This window comes from Anarhichas minor, unplaced genomic scaffold, assembly GCF_050575085.1.
Source record: "Anarhichas minor isolate MPS153535 unplaced genomic scaffold, ASM5057508v1 ptg000016l, whole genome shotgun sequence".
Classification (NCBI taxonomy): domain Eukaryota; kingdom Metazoa; phylum Chordata; class Actinopteri; order Perciformes; family Anarhichadidae; genus Anarhichas; species Anarhichas minor.
In genome coordinates this window covers 3,541,724-3,567,696 of record NW_027466462.1, presented here as the reverse complement: position 1 = coordinate 3,567,696, position 25,973 = coordinate 3,541,724, and the positions used below count along the sequence as shown (strand labels likewise).

The 25,973-nt window shown below is 40.1% G+C and overlaps 2 protein-coding genes across 3 annotated transcripts; both read left to right on the top strand.

Moving 5' to 3' along the window:
- The first annotated feature begins 759 nt into the window (after window positions 1-759).
- slc12a10.1 (solute carrier family 12 member 10, tandem duplicate 1) lies at window positions 760-10,419 on the top strand. 2 transcript variants are annotated; one of them, XM_076092469.1, is made up of 27 exons: window positions 760-863; window positions 1,080-1,236; window positions 1,385-1,504; window positions 1,599-1,674; window positions 2,154-2,249; window positions 2,636-2,775; window positions 3,296-3,406; window positions 3,511-3,622; window positions 3,739-3,869; window positions 3,955-4,039; window positions 4,558-4,715; window positions 4,866-4,973; window positions 5,097-5,220; window positions 5,421-5,522; window positions 5,964-6,119; window positions 6,224-6,323; window positions 6,439-6,550; window positions 6,684-6,818; window positions 7,061-7,167; window positions 7,398-7,480; window positions 7,616-7,684; window positions 8,034-8,138; window positions 8,224-8,335; window positions 8,679-8,765; window positions 9,128-9,263; window positions 9,558-9,625; window positions 10,281-10,419. In XM_076092469.1, the coding sequence occupies exons 1-27, from the start codon at window positions 760-762 to the stop codon at window positions 10,417-10,419; spliced, it is 3,033 nt and encodes a 1,010-aa protein (XP_075948584.1). The 2 variants fall into 2 exon arrangements, with proteins under 2 accessions (XP_075948584.1, XP_075948583.1); XM_076092468.1 differs by having other exon boundaries at window positions 1,379-1,504.
- Window positions 10,420-22,896: 12,477 nt separating this feature from the next.
- Window positions 22,897-25,571, top strand: LOC142950869 (ladderlectin-like). The gene is made up of 7 exons (XM_076092533.1): window positions 22,897-22,936; window positions 23,053-23,140; window positions 23,233-23,268; window positions 23,674-23,783; window positions 24,242-24,376; window positions 24,758-24,869; window positions 25,211-25,571. The coding sequence occupies exons 2-7, from the start codon at window positions 23,080-23,082 to the stop codon at window positions 25,288-25,290; spliced, it is 534 nt and encodes a 177-aa protein (XP_075948648.1). The 5' UTR covers window positions 22,897-22,936; window positions 23,053-23,079; the 3' UTR covers window positions 25,291-25,571.
- Window positions 25,572-25,973: the final 402 nt, after the last annotated feature.

The following is a 25,973-nucleotide window of genomic DNA, read 5'->3' as shown; positions in this document are numbered from 1 at the left end:
TGCTCCTGCGCAAAGTATGACAAATTGCCTCAACTGATGTCACTCGAGTCAGTGCTGTTTGAGACTGAAGACTACAAGTTTGAAAATGAACAAAAAACGAACAAAGGACTTTCACCCTGCAGACCGCTGTTAGTGTCCTTCCTGCTACATAACAAACTGAATTATTTCACTGAACATAGTTGTTTTAACCGAAACTACAATATTTTCCTAAACCCAACCATCCATTTCTGTTTCAAAAATAAACCTTAAAACAAAGTTAACCTACAAAACTGACACTTTTCCTGCACACGGAAGTTTATTTTGAAAAGACACTGCATGTAACGAGTAGAAACCAACACGCCATCCATGACACATCGAAAATAGTTGAGGGGTACCTAGAGGGTAATAGTTTAAAACTCAGGGCCACTGACCATGCAGCGGTATTTGACAAGTTGGGAGTATGAATGTGTTTTTGTTTAACAAAACGAATGTGAATGGAATAAACCTTTTCGTTGCCTCCATGAGTTACCAAGAGACCCAACAACACTTCTGACTTTTGCGTGACCTATCAGTCCTGTCAAGATTGAACTAAAACCACCTCAGTTGAGACCAAGTGAGACCAATGTGACTTAGTAACAGTTAGTTAAAGACGTGGTCACTGTTAGAGGACCAAGGTGGCATCTCATCATTTCTGTAAAAACAAGTTTTCTCATAATTTGCTCGTTATATTGTCAGCCCTGTTTACCCATTCTGTCTCACAGGAATCAGTGAGACGTGCCGATGGGGCAGTTCACATCCAAACGTGATGGGTTGGCCCCGGGTGAAGTTAGAGATGGTAACCTCCAACTTCCTCCAACCATTGTTGTCTCGGACACGGATTCAAGGTTTGTGATGTTTACTGCCGTGTCCATTTTCACTTCCCAAAGTCATAAAGATAGTATATTTATGCCTGCAAAGCTTTTTCTGTCACTTCACAATACTTTCTCAGCATCTAGCAGCGTCTAGTGGCCATTAAAGGGACTGCAGCTCATGACAATTGCAAATTACCTTCAACATTTACTGCAATATTTGCTGTTATTTTTATTTTATATATCCAACAGTGCATCAGAGCAACAGGGCTCCAGGATGGAGCTGCGGCGATCTTCCGTCTACAGCACGATAGACCTGGTGCCACAGCTGGAGCATTATGCCAGCACACTGCCAAACCGCCAGTCGAGGAGCCGTCCATCTCTTGAGGTTCTCCGCAGGTCATTTGAGGTAAGTTTTCCAGCTCACAGGCAACTTGCATCATCTAACTTAGCAGACCATTGCTGTGAATACATTTCCACTCACACCGTCATTATCATCAGGCTATTTAAAAAAATGTTTTTCACTGTATGAAATGTATTTTTCTCAGGAGTCGGAGGCGGATATCGAGGTTCCCAATATAGACTCAGGAGTTGGCAGTGCTCCAGACGGAGGGAATGAAGAATCACCAGCTAAGGGGAAAGGTCCTGTTAGATTTGGCTGGGTGACTGGAGTCATGGTGAGAAAACTTGTATTTGAATGTAGTCTACATAACACTTGACATATCTTAACAAATATTTTACTCAGCTGTTTTTATCGTACTTTCGTCACAGGTTCGTTGCATGCTGAATATTTGGGGAGTCATCCTGTTCCTCCGCCTCTCGTGGATCACATCTCAGGCCGGCATTTGTGAGTTCATTCATCCCTCCATACATTAGTCCCTTTCACTCCTCTGTTCTCTGGCTGTAACAGTCCATTGCGTCACGCTCGCCCTCTCATATGACTTTAGTTAGATTACCTTTACGCATTATGTTGCATGAGAATAGTGTGCGCACATTGCTGGTAGAGTTTTATCTCAGGTAAAACCCTGAAGTTGTTTTTTCAGTGGTCAGTGATGACTATAACTGATTCAACACCTCTTTCATGCACATTACTTACAGTACTTGTTTTCCACCTTAGAAAACGCTACAACCAACAGACACTGAACGGGTCTACCGGCCTACATGCTTACTGTTTTATGGCAATGATGCATGTAAAGTACATCCATCTGCTCATGCAGAGGCCAAAAAGTAGCAGTAACAGGCCTTTCTTTGGCAAAGATGGAGAAACATGCCATGAAACCTCAAACCTGATAGTAATGATGCATAACTTAATTTGTCTCATCTCAGTGTTGACCTGGCTTATTGTCCTGATGTCTGTGATGGTGACCTCAGTAACTGCCCTCTCCATCTCTGCCATCGCCACCAACGGGAGGGTGACCTCAGGTCAGTCACTTGCTGTGTCTCAAAGTCCGGGCAACGTCGTGCACTCGAAGAGCGCTAAGGCTTGAAAACATCCGACATGAGGATGCTTGCAGTAATGTGTTGGTTTTATCCAGTGTATGAACATTGGTTCATGTGTTAAATGTGTGATGCACTTCTATTTTTCTCAATTAAAAATAACTAATTGGACCTTCAAAAATTGGAAACTTGTATTTGAACTAAAACAGATTGAATACAAAGGAACAAAATGAATATGTAAATTTATAACATAATAAATTATTGATTAGTATTTTTTCCTGCCTCATTTAAAACTACTGATCTACAGTGATCTATGATAACCTTGTCTCTGTGTAACTTTTTTTTTTCCTTTGATCGAATGTAATTTTCAGGTGGGGCGTATTTCATGATCTCCCGCTCTCTGGGCCCTGAAATTGGAGGTCCAATTGGGGTTGTGTTTTCCTTCGCCAACGCCCTGGCCTGTGCACTCAACACCGTTGGCTTTGCAGAGGTGGTCTGTGATTTAATGCAGGTAATTATGGCTCGAAAAAGTGATGCGTGATAGTTCAATTTACGTAACCCTTGAGGGTTCAGATATTTGACAAGGCAAGAATCCCTGATGACACAAACATGACACCTTTCTTATGTTTTCAGTTTACCATTTTAGCTCTCTAAGCTAGAAACATAGCTTTCTTACTCGCCATCTTCCGTCTTTTCTTTTCTGCCATGTTTACCTAATCAACTAAGGTAAACGTTTTCATCGACTAGTAATCAGGTCAAGTAAGATGTTCAAAATTGCAGCGACATCTAGTGTTTAATCTAAGAGGTGCAGTGTGAATACAGTACAATTTATTGGAAATAATATGCTGTTGCTGTTGGACCACTAGTCGTAGTTTGGCCACCATGTATTGGAGAATTTGACAGCATGAAATTAATAAATGAGTATTGTAATATGAGCATGATCCCCACAAGGTTTACCCAAACTTAAATCTATATACATTTCATCTTTGGTTTCTTGTGTTTATGTGAATGATTTGGTTGTTTGAATGTAGGAGTTTGGTGTTGTCATGGTCGATTCGATCAATGACGTCCGCATTGTGGGCGTGATCACGGTGACTGTTCTTCTGCTCGTTTCATTGGCTGGAATGGAATGGGAGTCCAAGGTGAGCACATCCTGACACATCTCAATTTATTCGGCGACTACCTTTTACTCATATGTTTTTTCTTTTTTCTTCTCCTTCTCTCTCATTTGTCTCCGTCTCCTCAGGCCCAGATTTTGTTCTTTATAGTTATCTTGGTTTCGTTTACCAACTTCTTGGTGGGCACATTCTTACCCGCCACTCAAGAGAAACAAGCCCAGGGCATCTTTGGATACCGTAGTATGTTCAGGCTTCTCGGGACACACTGCCTTTTAATACATCATGTCATCCTTAAAGTGTATATCTTTAAGTTTATCAGAGAGCAGTAGAGTGTTTTTCTTTCTGCTTGTCACCAGGTGATATCCTCATATCGAACCTGATGCCAGACTGGAGAAGACCTGAGGACGACTTTTTCCAGATGTTTGCCATTTTCTTCCCGTCCGCCATTGGCATCCTGTCTGGGGCCAACATCTCAGGAGACCTCAAAGTATGAAGAGAAAGAATAAAGATACTTTTTTTTTACATCACAGGCACCAACAAAATATTGACCTGTGTACGATTTCCTTTTGCAGGACCCTGCTACTGCTATCCCCAAAGGCACCCTCATGGCCATTTTCTGGACTACAATCAGCTATATAATTATCCCTGTAACTGTTGGTAAGCTACTCATTCAACAGTGCTTTCATTTTGAATTGGTTTGCTTCTCATTTGGTTTGATTTAATTGTCTGAACTGGTGGGGATTATTTGAGGTGGTTGGTAGTTTGGGAGGAGAGACAGAAGACATGGGGCCTGAGGATTTAACACTCATATTAAGGGCAGGCGGCCGTGAATCATGGGGTAGAGGGGGTCGTCTGGTAGGTTGGTGGTTTGATCCCTGGCTGCTATATGTGTCCTGTGCCGAAGTGTCTTTGAGCAAGACACAGAACCCGTAATCGCTGCCCAGGCGCTTCAGCCCACTGCTCCTAATATGCTGGGATGGGTAAAATACAGAGGTCAACATTAACTCATAATGGTGCCAATATAAAGTCCAGTTGGTGTTTAGTCTACAAAGAATCATCCAAGATGTGAAAGAGCTTTAAGTAATCATTGGAGTTGTGAAAAGAGGGCTTTATCTTTTTCCTTTTTTTGGACATTGCATCAGGACTATAATGTTTACATCTTCATCCTCCTCCAGGGTCATGTGTGTTGCGGGACGCCTCCGGGAACATGAGTGACATTCTGCCTGGAAACATCACCGACGGCTGCGTGGGTCTGGGATGTAACCTGGGCTGGAACTTCACAAAGTGCATCCAGTCGCAGTCTTGTGAATATGGTCTGGCCAACAATACAAAGGTATCAAGTTCACAGAATCAAAATATAATTTTAACTTTTTTTAAATCAAAAACTCTGGTTTGAGACTGGCTTTGTAAAATAAGCCAGTTTTCAATCTCTGTTCACAAATAGTTATATAAAATATGATAATGTTAATTCTATTCCAACCAGGTACTGGGCCAAGTTTCAGGTTTCTCCTACCTCATCACTGCCGGTGTCTTTGCAGCCAGCTTGTCGTCTGCCCTCGGCTTCCTCGTCTCCGCCCCTAAAGTCTTTCAGGTGAGAAACAAAGCCTTTGTTCTAAATTGCACTTTTACGTACAAAAATATGCAATTCTGTCATCGAAGATAGCAATGAAACAAAAATAATGAGCTTATATTGTCTGCCTTCTCTGCCTGCCAGTGTCTGTGCAGAGACGAGATCTACCCGTACATTGGATTCTTTGCAAAGGGTTACGGGAAAAATGAGGAGCCCCTCCGGGCCTATGTACTCTGCTACCTCATCGCTGTGGCTTTCGTTCTCATTGGTGGGTGCAATCTAATACTGTTGCTTTTTTACTTTATTGTTTTTATTAATTCACATATTTGTTTATATATGCCAATAAGGTGTTTTTGTTGTTATAATGATTAAATATTGAAGTAAGGAGAAATTTCGTAAGTTTGATGACCTTCATCTAGCTCTGGATGTGCAATGCGTTTTTGATTTCTCCCTCCTTCATCGTTACAGCTGAGCTGAACACCATCGCAGCCTTGATCTCCAACTTCTTCCTGTGTTCCTACAGCCTCATCAACTTCAGCTGCTTTTACGCTTCAATCACCAACTCCCCCGGTGAGCTACCTGTTTGTCACGGCCTTCCAAAAAACAACCCATGGGAAGTGTCCAGTCGCCGCTATGGCCGAGATTTAGGTTACGGAAACATTGCCGTCGTGGTTAAAAGAAACCAACATGCTGCAAATTCCGGTCGCAATTTGCAGCATGCAAGCTAGCGTGCACGCTTTCACCACTATTCTGACCCACAATCCTCAAGAGCAATTAAATGCATACTGCATGCAACAGTACACACTTTGTAAGGGGCAGCAGCAGGACGTACTAAAAGTATAAAGAAAAAGCGGTATCTCAATCTCAAAAAGCATAAAACAAATCTCCCTCCCTTACACAATGAAATATAAAAAAGAATCGTCAACGTCTTGGACAGAGTCAGGTCATGTGAGAGGTCACCTTGCGCCACTCGAAAGTCATATTTCATATTGTTGCCCCCCCCCCCTTTAGGTTGGAGGCCGTCGTTTCACTACTACAGTAAGTGGACAGCTCTGTTTGGAGCTGTGGTCTCTGTGGTGCTGATGATCATGTTCACCTGGTGGGCGGCGCTCACCACCTTCGGCATCATCTTCTTGCTCTTTGGATACGTCAACTACAAAAAGCCCCGTAAGTTCAAAACACACTGTATGGTCTAAAAGGCAGCAACCGCTAACTCTGCTCTTCCTTAAACACCTCACTTGTGTGTGTGTGTGTGTTTTCGGTGTCCTCAGAGGTGAACTGGGGTTCGTCAGTGCAGGCCGGTACATACAACATGGCTTTGTCGTACTCCGTTTCTTTGTCTGGTGTCGAGGATCACGTCAAGAATTTTAGGTGAGTGTTATGTCATGCATCAGTAATCCTCCTCTCACGTGTCAGCATACAGTCCTCTGTCTATGGCATTTGTCTCATCCATCTTTGAACTGGAGTCTGATCTGTGTTCCGTCAGACCACAATGCCTCGTCCTGACTGGGCCACCAAACCAGCGACCGGCACTGGTGGACTTCGTCGGCTCCTTCACCAAACACATAAGCCTCATGATCTGTGGAGACATAATCATGGTCAGTGATATATGAGAGATGACACATACCCTTTATGTTAATCATGTTATCATGTTAGGTCATGTTAGCTTGTTTTTACGTCTTTCATTATTATATCATGTCAAAGACGTAATTGAATTCCCGACCCCTCTAGCAGCACGACAGGCAGACTCGGCCGCAGGACGCCACAGATCTGTTGGTGAAGTGGATGAACAGGAGGAAGGTGCGCTCCTTTTACACTCCGTTCACTGCCGACAGCCTCAGAGTTGGAGCCCGACACTTGCTACAGGTGAAACGTCTGCATGTGTTTAAATCCGTGGGGAACAAAGCACATTAACTGAGTTTATCCCGATGTCGACAAGTTCCATCATCTCATCTTCGCGGTTCTGTCTTTTTACTATTTAGACGTCTTCTCATTTGTTTTGCAGGACACGCCTTCTATTGGGTGCAAAGTATTACAAACATTAGATCATCCTGGGAATACCTGCATAATATCTTTGTCTCTTTTGTGTTTTTATTTATTTTTTTAAGGCTTCTGGTCTTGGCAAGCTGAAGCCCAACACTCTGGTCCTGGGCTTCAAGTCAAACTGGAGGGACAGTTCACCTGAAAGTATTGAAGATTATATCAACACCATATAGTAAGTGTAGTTAAAGTTAAATAAAGCAGTTGACTCTCTCGGTTTTTAGTGGCATTGAAAGATTACACAGCTCTCTACAGTGTGAGGAAATATTGCACTATTTGAAAATTCATTGTTGCTAAACTAAAATCCAGCCTCTATAGGTGCAGTAAGATTAATTTTGTTATTAATTTGCATCCCCATTTCCATTTTAAAACTCCCATTTTCACTTCCTTCTCTCTTTTCTCCAGCGATACCTTTGACGCCAACTACTGTTTGTGTATCTTGAGGATGATGGATGGGCTGGATGTCTCTGACCAGTTAGATTTTGAAGGTTTCAAATCCAGACTTCGTAATCTCTTCGTCTTTTATTTCCTCTGCATGCTTTCCTACAACATAACATATTAGTACAAATATTAAACAAAACAAAACAAAGACGATGATGAGGAATGTATTGCCTCTCCTCCAGTGAACCAGGGCTTTGAGCCGGATGAATCTGTTGAAAATGACGACCAGCAATCTCCTGGGAGGGAATCGGGTGAGCATAGTATTTACATATGATTTACAATAATATTTTTTGATATTACAGCAGTCATTCCTATGTGATTCAAACGCAGTAATAATAAAGTACACACTCCTTCCCTTCCTCAGTTACTCATTAACTTCCTTACTGACACGCTCCCTCGGTCGGTCACACATACCTGACGTCATCACCCTCTAGATTTAGCGATGTACTGAAAGAGCCCTAAAAACCCACTGCGCACGACCTGCTCGGCACCAATTAGCAGACAGACAATGCTAGAGGCTGGCTTGTGAACATAGACTCAGAGTCATCATGAATATTGCCCCCCCGCCCCGCCTCACTCTTCCTCCTCTTTCTGTTACAGCGGACGACATCTCCGATGGAGGCGACAGTGATCAGAACAAGACGGTGTTTCAGAACGACCAGAGGAAGAAGACCATCGACGTCTACTGGATAGCTGACGACGGAGGTGAGATCTGACAAAGCAAGCACGGCACACGAGTCGACTTGTTGTTAATATGCGTGATAACCGATCCGCTTCTTCTCTTTGAAAGGTCTGACTCTGCTGGTTCCTTACCTGCTCACCAGGAGGAAACGCTGGCACCGCAGTAAGATCAGGGTCTTCATCGTAGGAGATGAAGAAAACATGGAGGAAGGCCGCAACGAGTAGGTTTTCATGTGATGTTGGAAAAAAAGTAAAACTTCATATCTTGTGTGTCGAATTTTGGAATAAATCACCTGTTGGTCTGCAGTCCAGTGAGGACTTTGATCTTCATTTATACTGTATCTTTTTCAAATCATTTAAATCCTATTTTTTATTGATATTAATATGTTTTTTCATGCAGGTTGATTGCTGCAGATTGTAATCTGGTAGATTTCTGGGGTATTTTGTGCAATCCATTGCACAAAATACACTATTGTGTACACTAATGACACTGTCGTGTACATTATAGTTATAGATCAGTGTGTTGTGTTTGTGTGCTGATACTTTGACTGTCTCTTCTTTTAGGATGATCGCTCTGCTGAAGAGGTTTCGCTTGGATTTTAACAACGTCACAGTGATGACGGACAGCGAGAGGCATCCAAACGCCAAAAAGTATTTCCATAACACCCTCGCTGTCATAACATTCACTGAAATCTGAACATTTGCACTGATACAGGAGGGGATCAGTCTGTAATAAAAGGCTGTCATCCTCACTGTTTTGGGTTTAGCTTTATTTTAAACAATTAAATTACAAAAAATGAAAGGCACCATGTGCAGTATTCTATTTGTTTTGACTCTGGCACCAAAAAGTGTTGCTTTTCAAGATGACAAGCATGGATTGCTCCGCTCCCAAACAAATGCTATAGTCTCATAAAAATTATACATTTCTGACTGTCGTTTGTAATTTCAATACATTTGATCTCTATCCTTCATCGCTTGCTGACTTCTGTCCTTTTGCTCTTGCCGCCTCGAAGCCTCGGTAGGTTTGTGGACAGTGTCGCCCCCTTCAGGCTACACGATGAACAGCAGGAAGGCGTCTCAGTTCAGGAACTGAGACAAAGCGCCCCATGGAAAATATCGGACAAAGAGTTTGAGGCCTTCAAACTTAAGGTGTGTGTGTGTGTGTGTGTGTGTGTGTGTGTGTGTGTGTGTGTGTACATTCAGGTCAACAAACATACTGTCGCTGTTGTCATTGGTGTCAATTATACAGTATTTATGTATACTATATTTATATATGAATAATATACGTTTACATAATAGCTACTTTCTATTCTTTACCTTTATTTGTTGAACTTTGTTGTCCTTGTTCTCGTGTAAATTGGGAGCAATGAAAAAAATATAATCTGATTCTGCTCGGTGTGAATAAACTCTTCCAAATGTCTCAAATGAATTTCTCATTCACAGTCTGAGAGAAAAGTGAGGCTGAATGAGATCATCCGGAGGAATTCTCAACACGCTGCTCTCGTGCTTGTGTGAGTACACAGTTCACATGATCAGTTCAGTTATGATCAACGAGGATCTCAAGACTCATTACATTTCCTGCAAATTCTGCATATTTAATACAAATGACATGTTGGGACTCTGCCCCTCTGACTTCAAACTGGTCAGTATTTTTGATATTGGTAGATATTTTGGAGGAAAATTATTTTAAAAAATAAGATACAATTTAGCATTTATAAGCGCTACATTAACATGTATTAAAGGTTTTATAAAACCCTATAATGCAGCTGTGAGCAGATATAAGGACATCATTTGTTACATGGAAGACATATTTTACATGTATAAACAAGTATGTGTGCTTACAACTACATTATAGTGTGTTATAAACATTTACTAAATGCTGAATAGGGTTAAACGCTTGTATTTGTTTTGTTTATTTCATCCAACCTTTATTCAGCTCGAATAATCCCATTGAGATTTTTAATCTCTTTGACGAGGGGTAAAAGTGTCACCGCATAAATACACGGACGAACAGCAAATAGTCAAAAGCAAGAACATTCAGTGCTCAGATGATGCTTAGAGCACTAATTTGCCTTTTGCAACATTTTCAACACATAAGAGTCTTTTAGTCTATTATTGTTGTGCAGTGTTGTTATGCTCATGTAAATGTGATGTTTCTTTCCTCAGGAGCCTTCCTGTGCCACACAGAGACTGCACCAGTGCTCTGTACATGGCCTGGCTGGATACTCTGACCTGTGGCCTCCACTGCCCCGCGGTGTTGATACGAGGAAACCAGCAGAACGTGCTCACTTTCTACTGCCAATGAATCCAGATTTTATTAAGGGATGGACACTAAATTAAGCCACACAAACTTAATAAGTAAGAAACAAAAAAATATTCGCACAATTGGTACCAGCGGAGGGTTAAAATTAAAAACCTCTATAATATTTGAACATAAAGAAAATGTGTAGAGCGCGAGAGCTCTTATAGGCAATGGTGGAAGATAACACCAATGCAGATACTTGCATTCAAGATTATCTTCAGGATGTCAATGCCATCGTAGTCGGCCACACTCGGCTACAGCTGCCAGTGAAAGCAAAGGGAGAGGAAGAGTGGAGGACCCCTGTGATGCTTACAGGCAAGAACCACAACCTGGAACAGAAAACGATACAAGACGCACCCAGACCCAAAGAGAATGTCTTTGAACTAGTAGCCTGAGATCAGCTACAGACTGATTGTGTCATGTATTACAGCCTTAGAAGTATCTGAATTTGGTATCTCTAGCCGTTTATTCAGGTTTTTCCCTTTAATTTGTCACTCGTCTTTGTATATATAGATGCTGTATATAGTGTTTCTGCTCATGCAATTTAAAAACTAATGAAGTGAAGGTCTCCGAAAATTACAAGAAATACATCAATTATTGAAAGAAACTCAAGAATAAGGAATGAACACTCGCATAGGATGTTTCCAAGAATAACTCCCTTTTTATTATATTATAAAGTATATATAAATGTAATATTTGAAAAAAGAGAACTATCCTTGTAGCCTGGATGAACAGTTCATTGAATGGTATTATTGTTATCTCTGGTAGAACCCTGGTCGTATAGTTTCCAAGTGCTGTTAGAGTTTGAATAGGTGTCCCACAGGGGTCTGTTCTTGGTTCTCTTTGTTTTGAGAAATGAGCTTCTCAAAGCTTGCTTGTTTCTGCAAGAGAAGTGCTATTTACTAAGCGAAGAGATGATTAGTATAATTGCTATATAATAGCACTATAAGTATAATAAGTAAAGTGGTATATGAAATCATTTATTTCAATTAGTGCACATTAAAATGGAAAAGTATAGTATCCATGACGTGTGCACTGCAATGTTTCAATGCATCATGTGCACATTTTCGTGCAATAGGACACCTGTCAGTCATGACTCATAAATACCCAAAATCTCAGTTGAATGTAAACTAGTGAATGTTTACTATATAGGAGTATCGGTGAATAAAATGTGTGATGATTTCATGCAGAAATGGTCTGTTAATTCAGAATATTCAGTTTCATTCAATATTCTCAGACTTTCCTTCCATAATGTCAATTTTCCATTAAATTGTTTAATTATTTTTAATTATTTGTGAGACTATTGAATGCAAATGTGAGACTTGAGGCCCTTTTCACAGCAGCCATGTTGACATGTGCCAGCAGGGTGAACAGGTGTAACTGATTGTGTCACCGTCAGTGAGCCAGCACAACACCAGGGCTCCGGCCTCCCTGAATGCACCACCTGTGTTTACCCTTTGATGACATGTCAAAATAGCTGCTGTGAAAACGGCCAATTGAATGAAACTGAAGAATGTGAATTTGAAGAATGAAAATTTTGAATGATAGCAAGACTTTCATCACATGTTTGGAAGTTTGTATTTTAAATGTTATCTTATTATGTGTGTGGATATTAAACAAAGATCATTTATTGCAATTTAACTGGGAGAGATGTAACATGAATGTAACTTGGGTAATAAATAACACTATAATATAACTTCGTCAACATTCGTTCGCCATTAAATGCATAACACTTGATAATTGTTGTTTATTTGTGCGGACCAGACTTCAACTTTTGAAGTTTCTGAGGAAAAATCTTTTGGATTAAACTTGATCTCTTGACTTATTCATGTCTTTAACTGAAAAAATATTTAAAAGTAAATGGACTGCAGGTTGACTTAAAGTTTATATAGCAATAATTTGGGTAGTTTTGAAAAAAAGTTTTGCAATTGAATATTTGCATTTTCTTTATCCTGTTTCTAAACCTTGTATGCTTATAAAATAATCGAATAGATTAAGATAAGAATTATCTTGCTTGGAACTAAGAGGCCAAAGCGTGTATGATCATTTAACTCATGGGGAAGCGGTTTAGTTTTTTTTAAGAGCCATGCAGCGTCTAAATAGAGCACAGCTATGAATTTATGAGTGGTCTTGATCTTGTTCTTTTCAAGTTTAGTCTTCAGGTTTTGTCGTATATGAATAACATACAGATGGTGAAACATGTACGCAGCCCTCTGTCAGCATCAGGAGATGAATACCATACACTGTCTGATGTCCACTGGGATACAAAACCATGAACAAAAAGCCATCAGACCATGAGTATGTCCATGGTAGTGTGATTCAGATAAGAGAAAGAGGGGGGGAAAGACGAGGACTCTTTGTGTTCACTGCAAACCACAGCGTGCACTAATTTGCCTTTTGCAACATCACGTACATCTTCATTCGTCACGTAAGAGTCTTCATTCTTGTCGTGCAGTGTTGTTATGCTCATGTAAATGTGATGTTTTTTTCACCATGAAAACCAGGTCAGTGTTCCTTCTGCCCGTGTCGCCTCTACGAGTACCACTTTGTGAAAGAGAGCTCTGTAGACTTGTATACATGCCTCGCTATAAAAGGGTGAATTAAATATTAAGCCTTAAGTGGAAAAAAACAAAAGAAACATCTAAATGATTTGCTTGTTTCCCGCTCCACACACAAAAAGTCACCTGCCATCAGGAACTATAGGACTTGGGGAAATGATATTGCCACACTTACAATATAAGGAGCTCAAAAAGAGACAGAACGTGTGTTAAACATGGTAAAAGAAAGAAAGAAATTGAATTGTTGGCAAAACAATATTTGTGTATTTTCAGAACAGTTTACATAAATGTGAAGTATTCTCCTCATGAGTAGATTTCTTTGGAATGACGCCGTTCTTTCTGCACGTTGGACGGTCAACAGGGAAGTGTGTGTTCCTCTGTTTACCTGTTACATCATGTAAATGACTTGTCATCAATGGATCCTTTCTCCTCTCTAATGGACGTCTCCGACTTCTGTATTTCAATATTCAAATGTTGGCGTTCAGGAGGCTAAAAGAGAGCACCTGCCTGGTTGATGTGTGAGTCTTCATCAGTACGTGAGGAGAGACACCAGCGTGACGCGTCTAAGAGGAAGACTCACAAGATGTAAGTTACGATTATTTTCTGTCATTTTAATCTAGTGTTTATTGTGCAGAGGTGGACAGTGCAACATTGTCTTTCTTCAGTTTATATTTCACGTAATCTAACATCAAATCAGATTGAAACTTTGACTTTTTTTATTTGCCTTACAAAACAAATCTGCTTATTTCTTTATATTGTTGTATTAGTGAATACTAATTAGCAGCATATCTTACTCCTCCTATGACACGAAATATAACTTACAGTCGGGTTTGTTCACTCATAATACAGAAACTTGACCAGACTTTATGTTATGATTCATAACGACAGCACAACTGTAATTGCAACTTTGCAGTAAAATACGTAATTTTCTAGCTTTAACAAGTGGTGGACACAATAACAGGAACACCTGAATATGAAATGCAATCAATTAGAATAAATGCTCACAGTACAATGTGTAGTGTTTCATGACATTGAGTCAGAAGTCCGTTGATTTGACTGATACGTTGTCGTGACCGACAGCATCTCACAAGGTGTTCCTCTTGTTCCTTGTATCACCTGTACATTGAAGAAAATGACAATAATTCTGATAATAGAAGCAAATACCAGAACATCACAAGCTTACACAGAAACATTCATTTTAGTTTGTTGTATTATCTGTAAACTATTCAAATAAGTGACCTTGGATAATAAATAGAAGAACATTATTGCATGCATATTGTTAGTTCTGTTTTGACTACAGTTTGCATATTTCCTTCCATTCCTCTTCCTTATCAGACTTAACTTTGTACACTGGAGGGAGTGGTCGTGTGTTTTATTATAACTGAACAAACAGATGGAGACAAGCTGTTAAAATAATTGTGTTTGGTTCACTGCACACTAAAATATCAGTTTCATCTAACAGAGCAAACATGCAGTGGAGTCTGTTTGTGCTCATTCTGATGGGTAAGTGGATCATCTGCTGCTGTTTTCATTTATTTGAGCTAGAATCACTTCAGCTAAAAACAATTGTACGTCTCACACTGCTTAAGTGCACTCAGAGCCCCATTTTAAATGAAGGGGCATGATGTCATTTTATAACATTCTTGCTATTCTCTCTCCTCCAGTACTGAACACATTTATTATCTCTGTTATCAGGTCAGTGTTCCTTCTGTCTGTGTCGCCTCTACGAGTACCACTTTGTTGAGGAGAAGAAGACCTGGGAGGAAGCCCGAACGTATTGCAGAGATAAGTTCACTGACCTGGCCAAAGTGTTTGACATGACAGATATGAGGAGACTCAATGAAAGGAATCAAGGTGAAGCCTGGATTGGACTGCACAACCAAAGCAATGTCAACAGGACGTGGCTCTGGTCTCTGCCAGGGGTGGAGTTCAATGATAGTGAGACAGAATGGGCTGGTGATGAGCCGAATGATATAAAACATCCTGAGAACTGTGTGAGAGTGGATAAATCCAACCACAAATGGATCGATGTCCCTTGTAATCGTAAACATCCATTTATCTGCTACAATGGTGAGAATATGTGGCTAATAATGTTATGTGTATACAGAATATCAACCTGTCTAACAATAGTTTTCCATGTAGACATATACTTCATCTTTTTTTGGAGGTATGGGGATAAAAAAAAAATCCACAAATGAATCCTTATCAAATATAGACTACTTTTATTTATATTATATTCTACAAGAAATGATGTGTTCCACCTTATTATCCCAAACACTTTCATCTAAATATCTGAACCTGCAGTGAAATCATGTTAATCTATCTCACATGTTTATCTCACGTGTTTAATTCATGTTTAAAGTGAGTGACTTTATTTTATGAGAGGAAATAACTAATGAAAATGTGTATTTCTTAGGTTGTTCTGTTCATTCCACAGAAACAAATCAAAACAAATACTATTTGATTGACGAATCGAGGACATGGCTAGAGGCTCAGAGCTACTGCAGAGAACATCACACTGACCTGGTCAGTGGACCCACACAGTTAACACAGTTAAATGACAAAGAATTCAAGAAGATTAAGCCTCAGAATGACAGATACTTTTGGATCGGCCTGTTCAGAGACACCTGGAGGTGGTCAGATGAGAGTAGCTTCTCTTTCAGATCCTGGGATCGGAAACAATTTAAAGATAAAGACAACAAGAAATGTGCTATGACTGTGTCAAATGGAAAATGGAGCTCCGATGAATGCAGTAAGAAAAAACACTTCTTCTGCTATGACGGTGAGTACTTATTTGCTACATGTACACGAGCTCCATCTGCTTTTTCATGTTGATCCTGTTTATGTTAGAGACTTTGTTATGACGCTGCTAGCTCTAAAATAAAATGTCACTCAGAGGTCCACTGTGTAGGGTTTTTGGCTTCATCTAGTGGTGAAGTTGCAGATTGCAACCAGTTGAATCAAGACCAACAGAGGTTTCCCGTCTTTTTGTTTTCCGTCCCTGGAGACCACAGCAACGGTGTCCCCTCTGTGTTTACGGTACCACGGTCGGGTACTCAAAGCTGCTCCAGCGCAGGCTAACTGAAGTTAGCTGGATAAGCTTGCCACTCCGCCGGAAAAAAAATGGCAGCTCCCTTCCTCAGAGATCCCATTGATGAAGGAGCGATATTAGTTAGATTAGCGTTTTATAGGGAGAGAGTTCTTCCACATCGCCAAGATCCGTTATCACATCATGATGACTTCCTATACGAGCGCTATCCATTCTGCCGACAAGGAATCATTTATTTACAGACCTTCTGGAGCATACATTGAACACCACACGCCGCAGCCGAGCGTTGATGTCTCACACACTGGATGCATAGTTTATTTGGCGCTTAATAAACTTATGGATGTGTTCATTACATCACCATGGCACATATTGACTCACCATTCTGAGTAATGTGTGTGTGCTTAGTGTTTACTTGCTCCCATGTCGTCTTGATGGCTGCGTTGCATACATGAGGGTTAAAAGCACTCATAATTATATGACAGTGTTATTAGTACACCAGCATATCATTATTGTAGAAAATGATTAAGGTGGACTCATAAGAATAGAGAGAATCACACACTATTTATTTTCACTGCTTCAATTGATTGAATTATTGCGCAATTATCCTGATTACTGAAGTCTGGTTCGAATTAACGAGATTGTTTGAGCGCGGATCAGCCTTTGAGAAACCGAGATAGCCTGACTTCAATCATCGGGTTAATTTAAGCTGGCTGATAGGACATTTGATCGACTTAGTTGAACCACGTACGAGGAACTGGGGCCCCGCTCAGTGTGTAGATATAAACGTCTCATTCTAACCAAAACACAAAGATTACTATTTTCAGGTAAACAATGGAGCCCCTTAAATGTTCCTTAAAAGTGGCGGAAGGCATTTAAAGATCATCAGCACCAAACATTTAGGCAGAGATTTAAAGTGGTCGTATTGGAGCGCAGTGCTCTCAACAATCAAGAGAACAACAACAAAGCTGCTGCTATGATCCTGTGTTTGTGTCCATCTCTACTGTGATGACCCCCCCTTTAGGGGTCTGTGTGCAATTTGATACATTACAATTCTTAGGCAATATACATGACAACACGTGGCTGTGCAAGTACATACAGTAGATACGTGTGGTGGAGTAAAGAGTCAAGTCGTGTTTATTACACACTTAAACCATTTTTAGAAACTACAACTTCATATTATTTACAATCCTGGTTCAGAAGAAGGGGAAGAAGTAGAAGAAGAGGACTTTTCAGTCTTTACAAACCATCAATACACTTCAGATATTTGATTTGACATTTGAGATGTGATCATTATTCATTGACAATTTTTTCTCCCAATTTCAGATGGGCCACTTCAATGTCAGAATTGCACAGATGAGCAGTGTTCAAACACAACGCAAGTCACATGTTCCTCAGAGACGATGTGTGTAACAGCTTCCATTCGAGGTGGGCATTTCTTTATACCATGTTCTACTCTTGAGTGAAATAAATGTACTGCAGAGTTATGTGTTCTTTACAGTAATATTGACAAACTCAACTTTTTATTTTGTAGCCAATTCATCTGGAACTCCAGCACAGCAAGTATTCAAGGCGTGTGCATCATCCTCCCTGTGTCCAGCCACAGGCTCTCACACATTTTCATTCAACTTTGGTTTTTTGAGTGCAGTTGCTAAGTACTGCAACACAGATAATTGCAACACAGAAACTCTACCGTGTAAGTACAGATGTATAAATACCTCATTTAAGATGAAAAAATACAGAATAGACTTTGACATGCTTCAATTCTGTGAAGCTTAAATGTTCTCTCTTCGTCAAACTAATGATGTTCTTTTCTCTTTCAGTCCCTCCTGTTCAGACAGTTAACGCCCTACAGTGTTTCACCTGTAACCTCACAACCTCTCAATGTACTTCTAAAGTACAATGTCGGGAGGGGGAGAACCGCTGCTTTCAAGCGAATGGTGAGTCTTAAGGATACGGGGTTTCCAGAAAGTATTTTACAACCTTAAAGTATCTCAAACCAACTACATGTGAGATCTGGAAAATCAACCAGTGGAGGAAAGTAAAGAAGTACATGTCCTGAACTGCTGTTCTATAGTATTTGTAGTATTTCTATGATGTGCTACTTAATACTTATAGTCCACTCAATATCAATGGTAATTATTGTACTTTTTACTGCACTACATTCATATGACAGTTATAGTGACTATACTTCAAGAAAAGTCAATACACTGAAGTTTTGATGTTGTAATATTCCCAAAATGTTACGTGTCATAATTCAATAGTATTCAAAGTAGAGTAATAAACACGTACAAAGTGAAAATACTTTTATTTCTGATATTTTAAGTATATTCTACATTGTGGTATTACTTATTTGAATCAATTAGCAAACTTAAAACAATGAAGGCTGTGTAGTTAAACGATGATTTTTCCTCTACAGTGACAAGTGGGTCCAGCACTTCTCCAGCTTTTGGCTGTGCATCTTCAAATCTGTGTGCAGCTGCTGGAAGACTGGGTAGCCTTCCATTCATGCAAAGTGCTAGAAGCATAAGCAGTGAACCATCCTGTTGTTCAGACAATTTGTGTAATACTGCCCCAACAACTGCTCCCCCAACAACAACAACTGCTCCCCCAACAACAACAACTGCTCCCCCAACACCAACAACTGCTCCCCCAACACCAACAACTGCTCCCCCAACAACAACAACTGCTCCCCCAACAACAACCCAAGAAGGTAAATTCACATGTCACAATACAGCAGCAGAAGAAGCAGTCTAAAGGGATAAAGATCATTCAGAACAATGAATACAGCAAAATGAAAAATAAATATGAGTAAATCAAATGTATATTGATTTTGTATCAATACAAAATCAAATGCAATACTTCTCTCTTTGTATCCTGAAAGAGAGAAGACAGCAACCAGGACAGTCCTGGTTGCTGTCTTCTCTCTTTCAGGATGTTGATCAGCAGCTAATGAGCCCCAGCTGAGCCTGATATGCTGATGGCTATATAAACCCACCTCTGAACAAGGATGGGGGCCCTCTTCTCTGCTGCCTCTTCCTTGGCTGACACGGCTGCCTATTTGTTTGGATGGATGGATGGATGGATGGATGGATGGATGGTTGGTTGGTTGGTTGGTTGGTTGGTTGTTAGTTTAGTTTGTATTCTTTAAATAAATGTATATTTATTACTGTTATCTCTCGTCTTGTCTCCCTTATGTTGCAGCCTCGAAGCTGAGTTGTAACACTACTGTGACACATGAAGTGATCCTGATCAATGAGAGCAAGACCTGGGAGCAGGCCGTGACCTACTGCAGAGAGAACCACCGTGAACTGGTCTCCATCACTAACCTTTGCCAGCAGAGATGGGTCGCAGAGGAAGCCAAGAAGGCCAACAGTACCCACGTCTGGACGGGACTGCGCTACACCTGCACTCTGGGTTTCTGGTTCTGGATCACTGACGAGGCCGTCGAGTACAACTACTGGGAACCTAACGGTGAGATGGATGAATGTGACATGTCTGGAGCCATGGAAACAAGTGGAGACCATAAGTGGTCCAAAAAGCGTGATTCCATGGAGTTTAATTTCATCTGCACTAAGCGTTGAAACCCAATCTACTGGTGACGGGCCTTCTATATATTTACTCAGGTTGTTTGCAGTGGTGTGACTTTTGTATCTTTATCCTCTGGGTTTATGGAATTGCATTCTGGGAAACGTAGGAATCACAATCTAAGGGGCAGAGACGTGAAATTACAGACCCTCCAACAGCAGACTTTATATTGGGGAAAGTGGCTACATGTCAGTTTATTACAAAGTTTCACAAGATAACTAAGAATGTGACCCTGTACCAGGTTCTTCTGTCTCCTTATTCTGATCCAAGAACACCTGAATGATCACTTATTATTTTCTGAAGTTGTTGTATTGTCTTTCTCTTTAAATATCGATTGTTTATTCATCTTTTGAGGGGTGCATTGTGTGGTTGGAATGGGAATAAATACAACAATTTACATGCTGGTTTGATTTTGCTTCCACATATTCAAAATGGAAGATGTTGCCTTCTTTTGTATCACGTTATGTTGAATAGCTGGTTGTGGTTTTATGCTTTCATCATGTAAAATCCTCATCTGTGAAGATCACATTTATGGAGTTCTATGTAAACGGATGATTGCTTTCTGAGGGTTAATAAACTGTTAAATCATAGAGTGGTCTTCTCTTTTTTTCTGCCTGTTTTACACCAAACTATTCTTTCCTTTAACCTGTTCTTAAACATAACCGAACTATCCAACTGTCACATCATGAACCTGATTTATTTCAGTGAATGGGGACGATATTGTTGATTGTCATAGTCTTCAACCAATCAGATCTTTAGTTTGACATGATGGGCGTACTCTTTGACGTGCTCAGAGCTTCTGGGTGGCCTACAAGTACATCAGCATTAACGTGCAGCTTGATTGGTCAGTGGGCTAGCGTGACTGTTGTGAAAAACCTGAAGTGTCTAACCAATGCAGCAACAAGACACCATAGCACGGCAGGACACTTACAAGCTACGGTGCTTTAGAGAACTTTTGCTGAGACCCGAGTGGATCTACAACTCAACGAACACGTCTACTTGTCAGCCACTCCCTCCTCATCAGTTGAACTCCCTTCACCTGTTCACTCACCTGCCTCTGATCACTAATCGAGCCACTATATAGACTCCTGCCTCCCAGGCGCTCATTGCCAGATTGTTCTTTGCTATTGAATGCCAGACTTTCCAGCGCTTTGACCCTTCCTGCCCCTGAGCTACCCGTCCCGCCTGACTCCCGGTGAACTCGCCAGCCTTCTGTTCCTGACCTGGATTAATTCTGCCGGCTGTTTCTGTTGCTCTGCTAGAGACTTTGCTGTAACACTCTGTACCTGCTAAGTTTATAATAAAAGCCAACGGTTCCTGGAATCTTGTGTGCTGCAATTGTGTCCATGTACAATCTGTTACATAATGAGGTTATTAAGAGGTGGTTCAACTGGAGTAGGACAGCACTGAAGGCCCAGGTATAAAATACACTGCCCTCCACTGGTAACATATTGTTGTAACATTCAGTGATCACGTGATCTCTTTTGATCTGATCAAATCAAACTTTATTACAGGTTTCCGGTTCTAGTCAATCTCAACAGGGACACACATTTTCGCTCTGAAACTTTTCCAGGACGACATTACGGTAAAAAAACAATTAGTTAGGTTTCAGAAAAACATTTCATCAGCATAAGAACAGAAAAGAATTCAAGTAGAAATACAATACGTCAGAAACTTTTACCTGTTGTTGCGTGACTTTAAAAAAAGATTTCTGCCTTTCAAATGAAAACAAGTTTTGGTTTTGTTTTCTGAAAATGTCATACCAGGTAAGTCAGAAATAAAACTAAGTACAGAGCCACTAAAGATCACCGTTGTTTATCTCTACTTCAGTGATCCTTCACAATACTTTTGTGTTTTCCTGCAATACATTCTTTTATCCTCTGTGATGCATACGTCCAGAGAAAGGCCCCAACAGTCAAGTTAAATTACTATCATAATACTATTAATTCGATTTATTGTTATACTTTTAGTCATGCAAAAGTCTATTGTCTATTATTAAGTTGAGTACTTCTGTGCAACATTTCTGCACGCTTCCAAATACGGATGTTGAGCACGTTGTGTTGTTCTCAGGCGTGACGGCACCAAACCTGACAAGCTCACTGCAGCAACAAGACCTCAGGAATACGTTGCTGCATATCAATGGTTCATGGTGAAAAATGTTTAGTTTAAATCATCAGCATGCTTGATCTTGTCTTCAACAAAGCATCCAGAGAGCTAAAAAGAAGCCTTCGACGTGAACTACTGTTGCTGTGTGTTCTACAACATGACTTGCAGATGTCTATCGATTAACCAACAGCTCGGTATCTCACTGCCACAGAGCCTTTCAAAGAAGTAGAAGATTCTGAAAATAACTTCAACAGAGAAGTTGAGGTGTGATTTCATCAGAGTTATCATTTTATCTCCATCACCATCACACTGTAACAGCTTTGGGTGCTTCAAGGTTTCTCAGTACAAACTTCTCATTTAACTGCGACGTGAAACAACAATGACTGTATGAAAAGATGTCTTTTTATAAAATATCTGAAGATTCAGTTATGATATCAAACTTCTATGATTCTGCTGTGCTAAGTCTGCTCTGTAGGCCTGATGATACAAACGTGTGTCTTCCAGATGTAAAGGAGTTTGTTGATTGGTGCAACAAACTCACCTCATTTTAAACGTACAACAAAACATGAGAATATTTTTGATCCCAAAGACGTTTGTGATCACAGTCCAGTGGTTATACATTACCAGCCATGTACACAAGTCCTGTCCTCTAAGTATCTTGTTGTCCACATTGATAGTACTTTACTGGAGGATGCATGTAGACTGGGTAAGTTTGAGTTCAGTCAGGGTGTTGTGGAGAGTGTAATCAGATATGGAATGACCACATATATAAGTCAGAGTTATCACATTTGATTCAGACTGCGGTGAAAGTCATCGGCAAAAAGGCTACAAACCATTGATGCCTCAAGGTGTGTGTGTGTGTGCGTCATTGTACAGCTTTATTCTTTGCCGTTTATTTTATTTTGTTTGCATGTCTTGGATGCCCACATGTTTCCCATGGGGACAATAAAGTGTCTATCTGTCTATCTGTGTGTTGCAACACTCCTCCGGTTTGACCATGTGTTGTGAAATTGGTGAAGATTTTTTCTTAATTTGTCAGCATAGCAACTTCTCCAGTTCTCTGTATGTGAATAACTAAGAAATGTTGTTCTGTGTATGACAACAGTCCCACATCTGTCCTCAGTTCCGTCTTTGTGAGAGATGGTAAGATAAGGCTATTTATGTCTTCCTCTTGTTCTGCACCTCATCACAGGACGGCTGAAGCTACAGACATCAGTATCAGGTTTGCTGCAAACTTTCTCATCATCTTTTGACTTCACTGTTCTGACAGTCAGTGTGTTTCATTGTTCTCTACAGACCTATAAGTAATCTGTCTGTCTTTGTTGTCTTCATCCTCAGCATCTGCATCATCTCATTGCCCTCGCCATGAAGACGCTGACTGCGTCTGCACTTGTTTGTGCCATGATTGCTCTGACTAGAGCTGCTGGTGAGTATTATACATAGAAACTGTTACAGATTCATTTATTGTCAGTGAACAGCAATAATCCAGATCAATAACTGCAATGTCAAACTGTCTAGCTCTTCCAGAGGGAATGCCGGAAAACGACCAAACAGGTGAGTAGCTTTTAGATTTTCACTTCAATAGATTGCTGAGATGCTTCACCAACACAGTTGTTATTTTGTTATTGTTTGATTCTCTATTTTAATATTACATAGAATAACACAATGAAATAAAACAATTGCATTAGTTACATTATGTTATTTTAAGTTATATTATCTTATGTTGTCTTATAATGTGTTAAATTGCGTTGTGTTATGTTACGCTCATGTTACTTTGTTGTGCATTGCGTCATAATGTATTATATATATTATATCTATATACATATATACTGTATATATATTGTTATATCATGTTTTAGCATCTATGTACCATCAAAATAAATGGATTTAATATAAATATTCTACATGAAGAGACTTTCACTGAACTCCACATTATCCACCAAACTCTATTTTTCTCAGCAAAGAGCGATCTGGTGAAGAGAGGAGTGTATTGTTCCTACGGTTGGACTGAGCGCAGCGGTCGCTGTTTCCGCTACATTCCAAGACCGATGACTTGGGCTACAGCTGAGGTAATGCTGGTGGCTTTGAAGAAACTGTTTGCGGATGACACTGTGATTTCTGTGCATGTTAAAGACGGACATGGAGTGGCAGCCAAATTAACTTCAGCAATAGAAATTGAGAATCTTGCCTGACACACGCAAAACCGCTTGCATCTACTTTTATATGAATACAAATGAAAGTTGACCAGATCTCTTTGTAGAGGGGGAGAGGATTCAGACTGTTTCAGATTTACAATATCGTGTTACTGTTATTCATAAATATGTCAAATACATAACTAATATATAAAATAATAAATCTCTGTTGCTTTGACGTAGGACACTTCTACAACAATGTCATTGTGTTTGCACACACAGACTTGACATGTTTGACTGACTTGGTGTTTAACAACTCGTCTGTCTCTCTCTCTCTCTCTCTCTCTCTCTCTCTCTCTCTCTCTCTCTCTCTCTCTCTCTCTCTCGTACTGTAGAAAAACTGTGAGTCCCTGGGTGGAAACCTTGCATCCGTCCACAACTTCCTGGAGTACCATGATATTCAGTGGATCATCGTGAGCGGCAGTCATGAGTCTAAATCAACCTGGATTGGAGGCTCTGATGCACAAGAGGTATTTATTTCGTCATTGCCCCATTTGCAAATATTACTCACAAAATACATATAATATCCATTATATATTATTATAATTCATTCCATATTTATTTATTATGTATTATGTATGAAACTTTACCATATTATATTAACAGGTATAATATTACTTTCTCTCTCTTTTGCCCCCCCCCCACTCCAGTTCCATGACCACTTCTTAAAATCGCTCTTTCCATTACTATTTGTATTATTTTATATACTTTATAATTGTATTATTATTATTACTTTTCTGCAACAAATGGATTGCTCCTCTGGGGACCAATTAGCTTATCTTAAGTTACTTAAATCAAATAACTTGAACACTTTTATTTCTTGTAATACTCGATTCTATTCTTTCTTCCAGGAGAACAAATGGTTGTGGAGTGACGGTAGTTCTTTCAGCTACGTGCACTGGTGTAAGGGAGAGCCTAACAACTATCGCGGCAAGCAGCATTGTCTGCATATGAATTATGGAGGTAAAACAACACAGTGCTTGTTGTAGGAGTGATACTAGTGATAAGAGGAGAGTGAACTGCATGTAGTTATGTTCTGGTAACCGCTCATCACATCGACTTCACACTCGTTGGCTGTTGTTTAGTTCTCAAAGAAGTTTTGAGTGTGAAGTTGTTTAGATGAGCAGCTCTCTAACATACTTGTATCTCAAGGACCTCTTGTGTTACATTATTCACGGCTTGACAATGATTTGATTTGCATTAGTGACTCTAGTGTTAGCTGACTTCATCCATCAATAATAATTAGTCACATGAAACAGTTTGAGTAACATTCACTGACTCACCTTTTTGTGTTGTACTTGCAGCTGAGAAGTGCTGGGACGACATAGCGTGCAACTATCGTGCACCGTCTGTGTGTGTCAAGAGACTCTGGTTGGTGGGCTGACAGTGAGGCATGAAGTACCCGTAACACAGAGGGAGTCCTGTTGTGTGCATGATCGCAAATACATCTGACTGTATTTCATATCTATAGCTTTCTTTTCTATCGCTGTAACGCTACTTAAGGAACGATACGACAAGTGACATCAACAGGAGCTGGACTGTCTTTGAGGCCTTGTGCCTTAATAAGAGTGTTTTATGGAGCGAATCCTTTTAGCACGACATATATTCTACACATATAACCCTTCTTTCTTTCTGCATGAATAAAAGGCTCAAGCATTCAAACAAGCTGGTCTGTCATCCATCTATCCATACATCTTCACATGTTGAACCTCGAACAGCTCCAGCTATATGAGTGAATACTATTTCACACTTTGCATGTTTTGAGTAATTAATAGAAGTTTTAAACCACAGAATAACATGTGGGATGTGTAACTCACCTTTCAGGTCAAGATTTGTGTCATCAACCGAAAAAAAAAAGAAAAAGAAAGAAGTAGCATGAATGCTACATCATCCTCAATGTATATAGAGCTTCCTGTTTGCAAGAAACGGTCAAGTATGCATGCTTCAGTTCAACAGAAAGAGACCAAATGTGAAAATAGTATTCCCAAAGACTGAATGATCACACAGGTGGTGTGAAGGTTTTGTGTTTGAAGCCCCCTACAATCATTCGATAAGCCCCGCCTCTTT

What these genes read in the sequence shown, in the direction of transcription:
- slc12a10.1 (XM_076092468.1), top strand. Translation starts at nt 760, where the DNA reads ATGGGGCAGTTCACATCCAAACGTGATGGGTTGGCCCCGGGTGAAGTT. An exon ending in CACATCTCAGGCCGGCATTT is followed by an intron (nt 1,675 to 2,153) that starts GTGAGTTCATTC and finishes GTCTCATCTCAG; the next exon opens with TGTTGACCTGGCTTATTGTC. An exon ending in TTCAATCACCAACTCCCCCG is followed by an intron (nt 5,523 to 5,963) that starts GTGAGCTACCTG and finishes CCCCCCCTTTAG; the next exon opens with GTTGGAGGCCGTCGTTTCAC.
- LOC142950869 (XM_076092533.1), top strand. Translation starts at nt 23,080, where the DNA reads ATGAAGACGCTGACTGCGTCTGCACTTGTTTGTGCCATGATTGCTCTG. An exon ending in GCCGGAAAACGACCAAACAG is followed by an intron (nt 23,269 to 23,673) that starts GTGAGTAGCTTT and finishes TATTTTTCTCAG; the next exon opens with CAAAGAGCGATCTGGTGAAG. An exon ending in GAGGCTCTGATGCACAAGAG is followed by an intron (nt 24,377 to 24,757) that starts GTATTTATTTCG and finishes TCTTTCTTCCAG; the next exon opens with GAGAACAAATGGTTGTGGAG.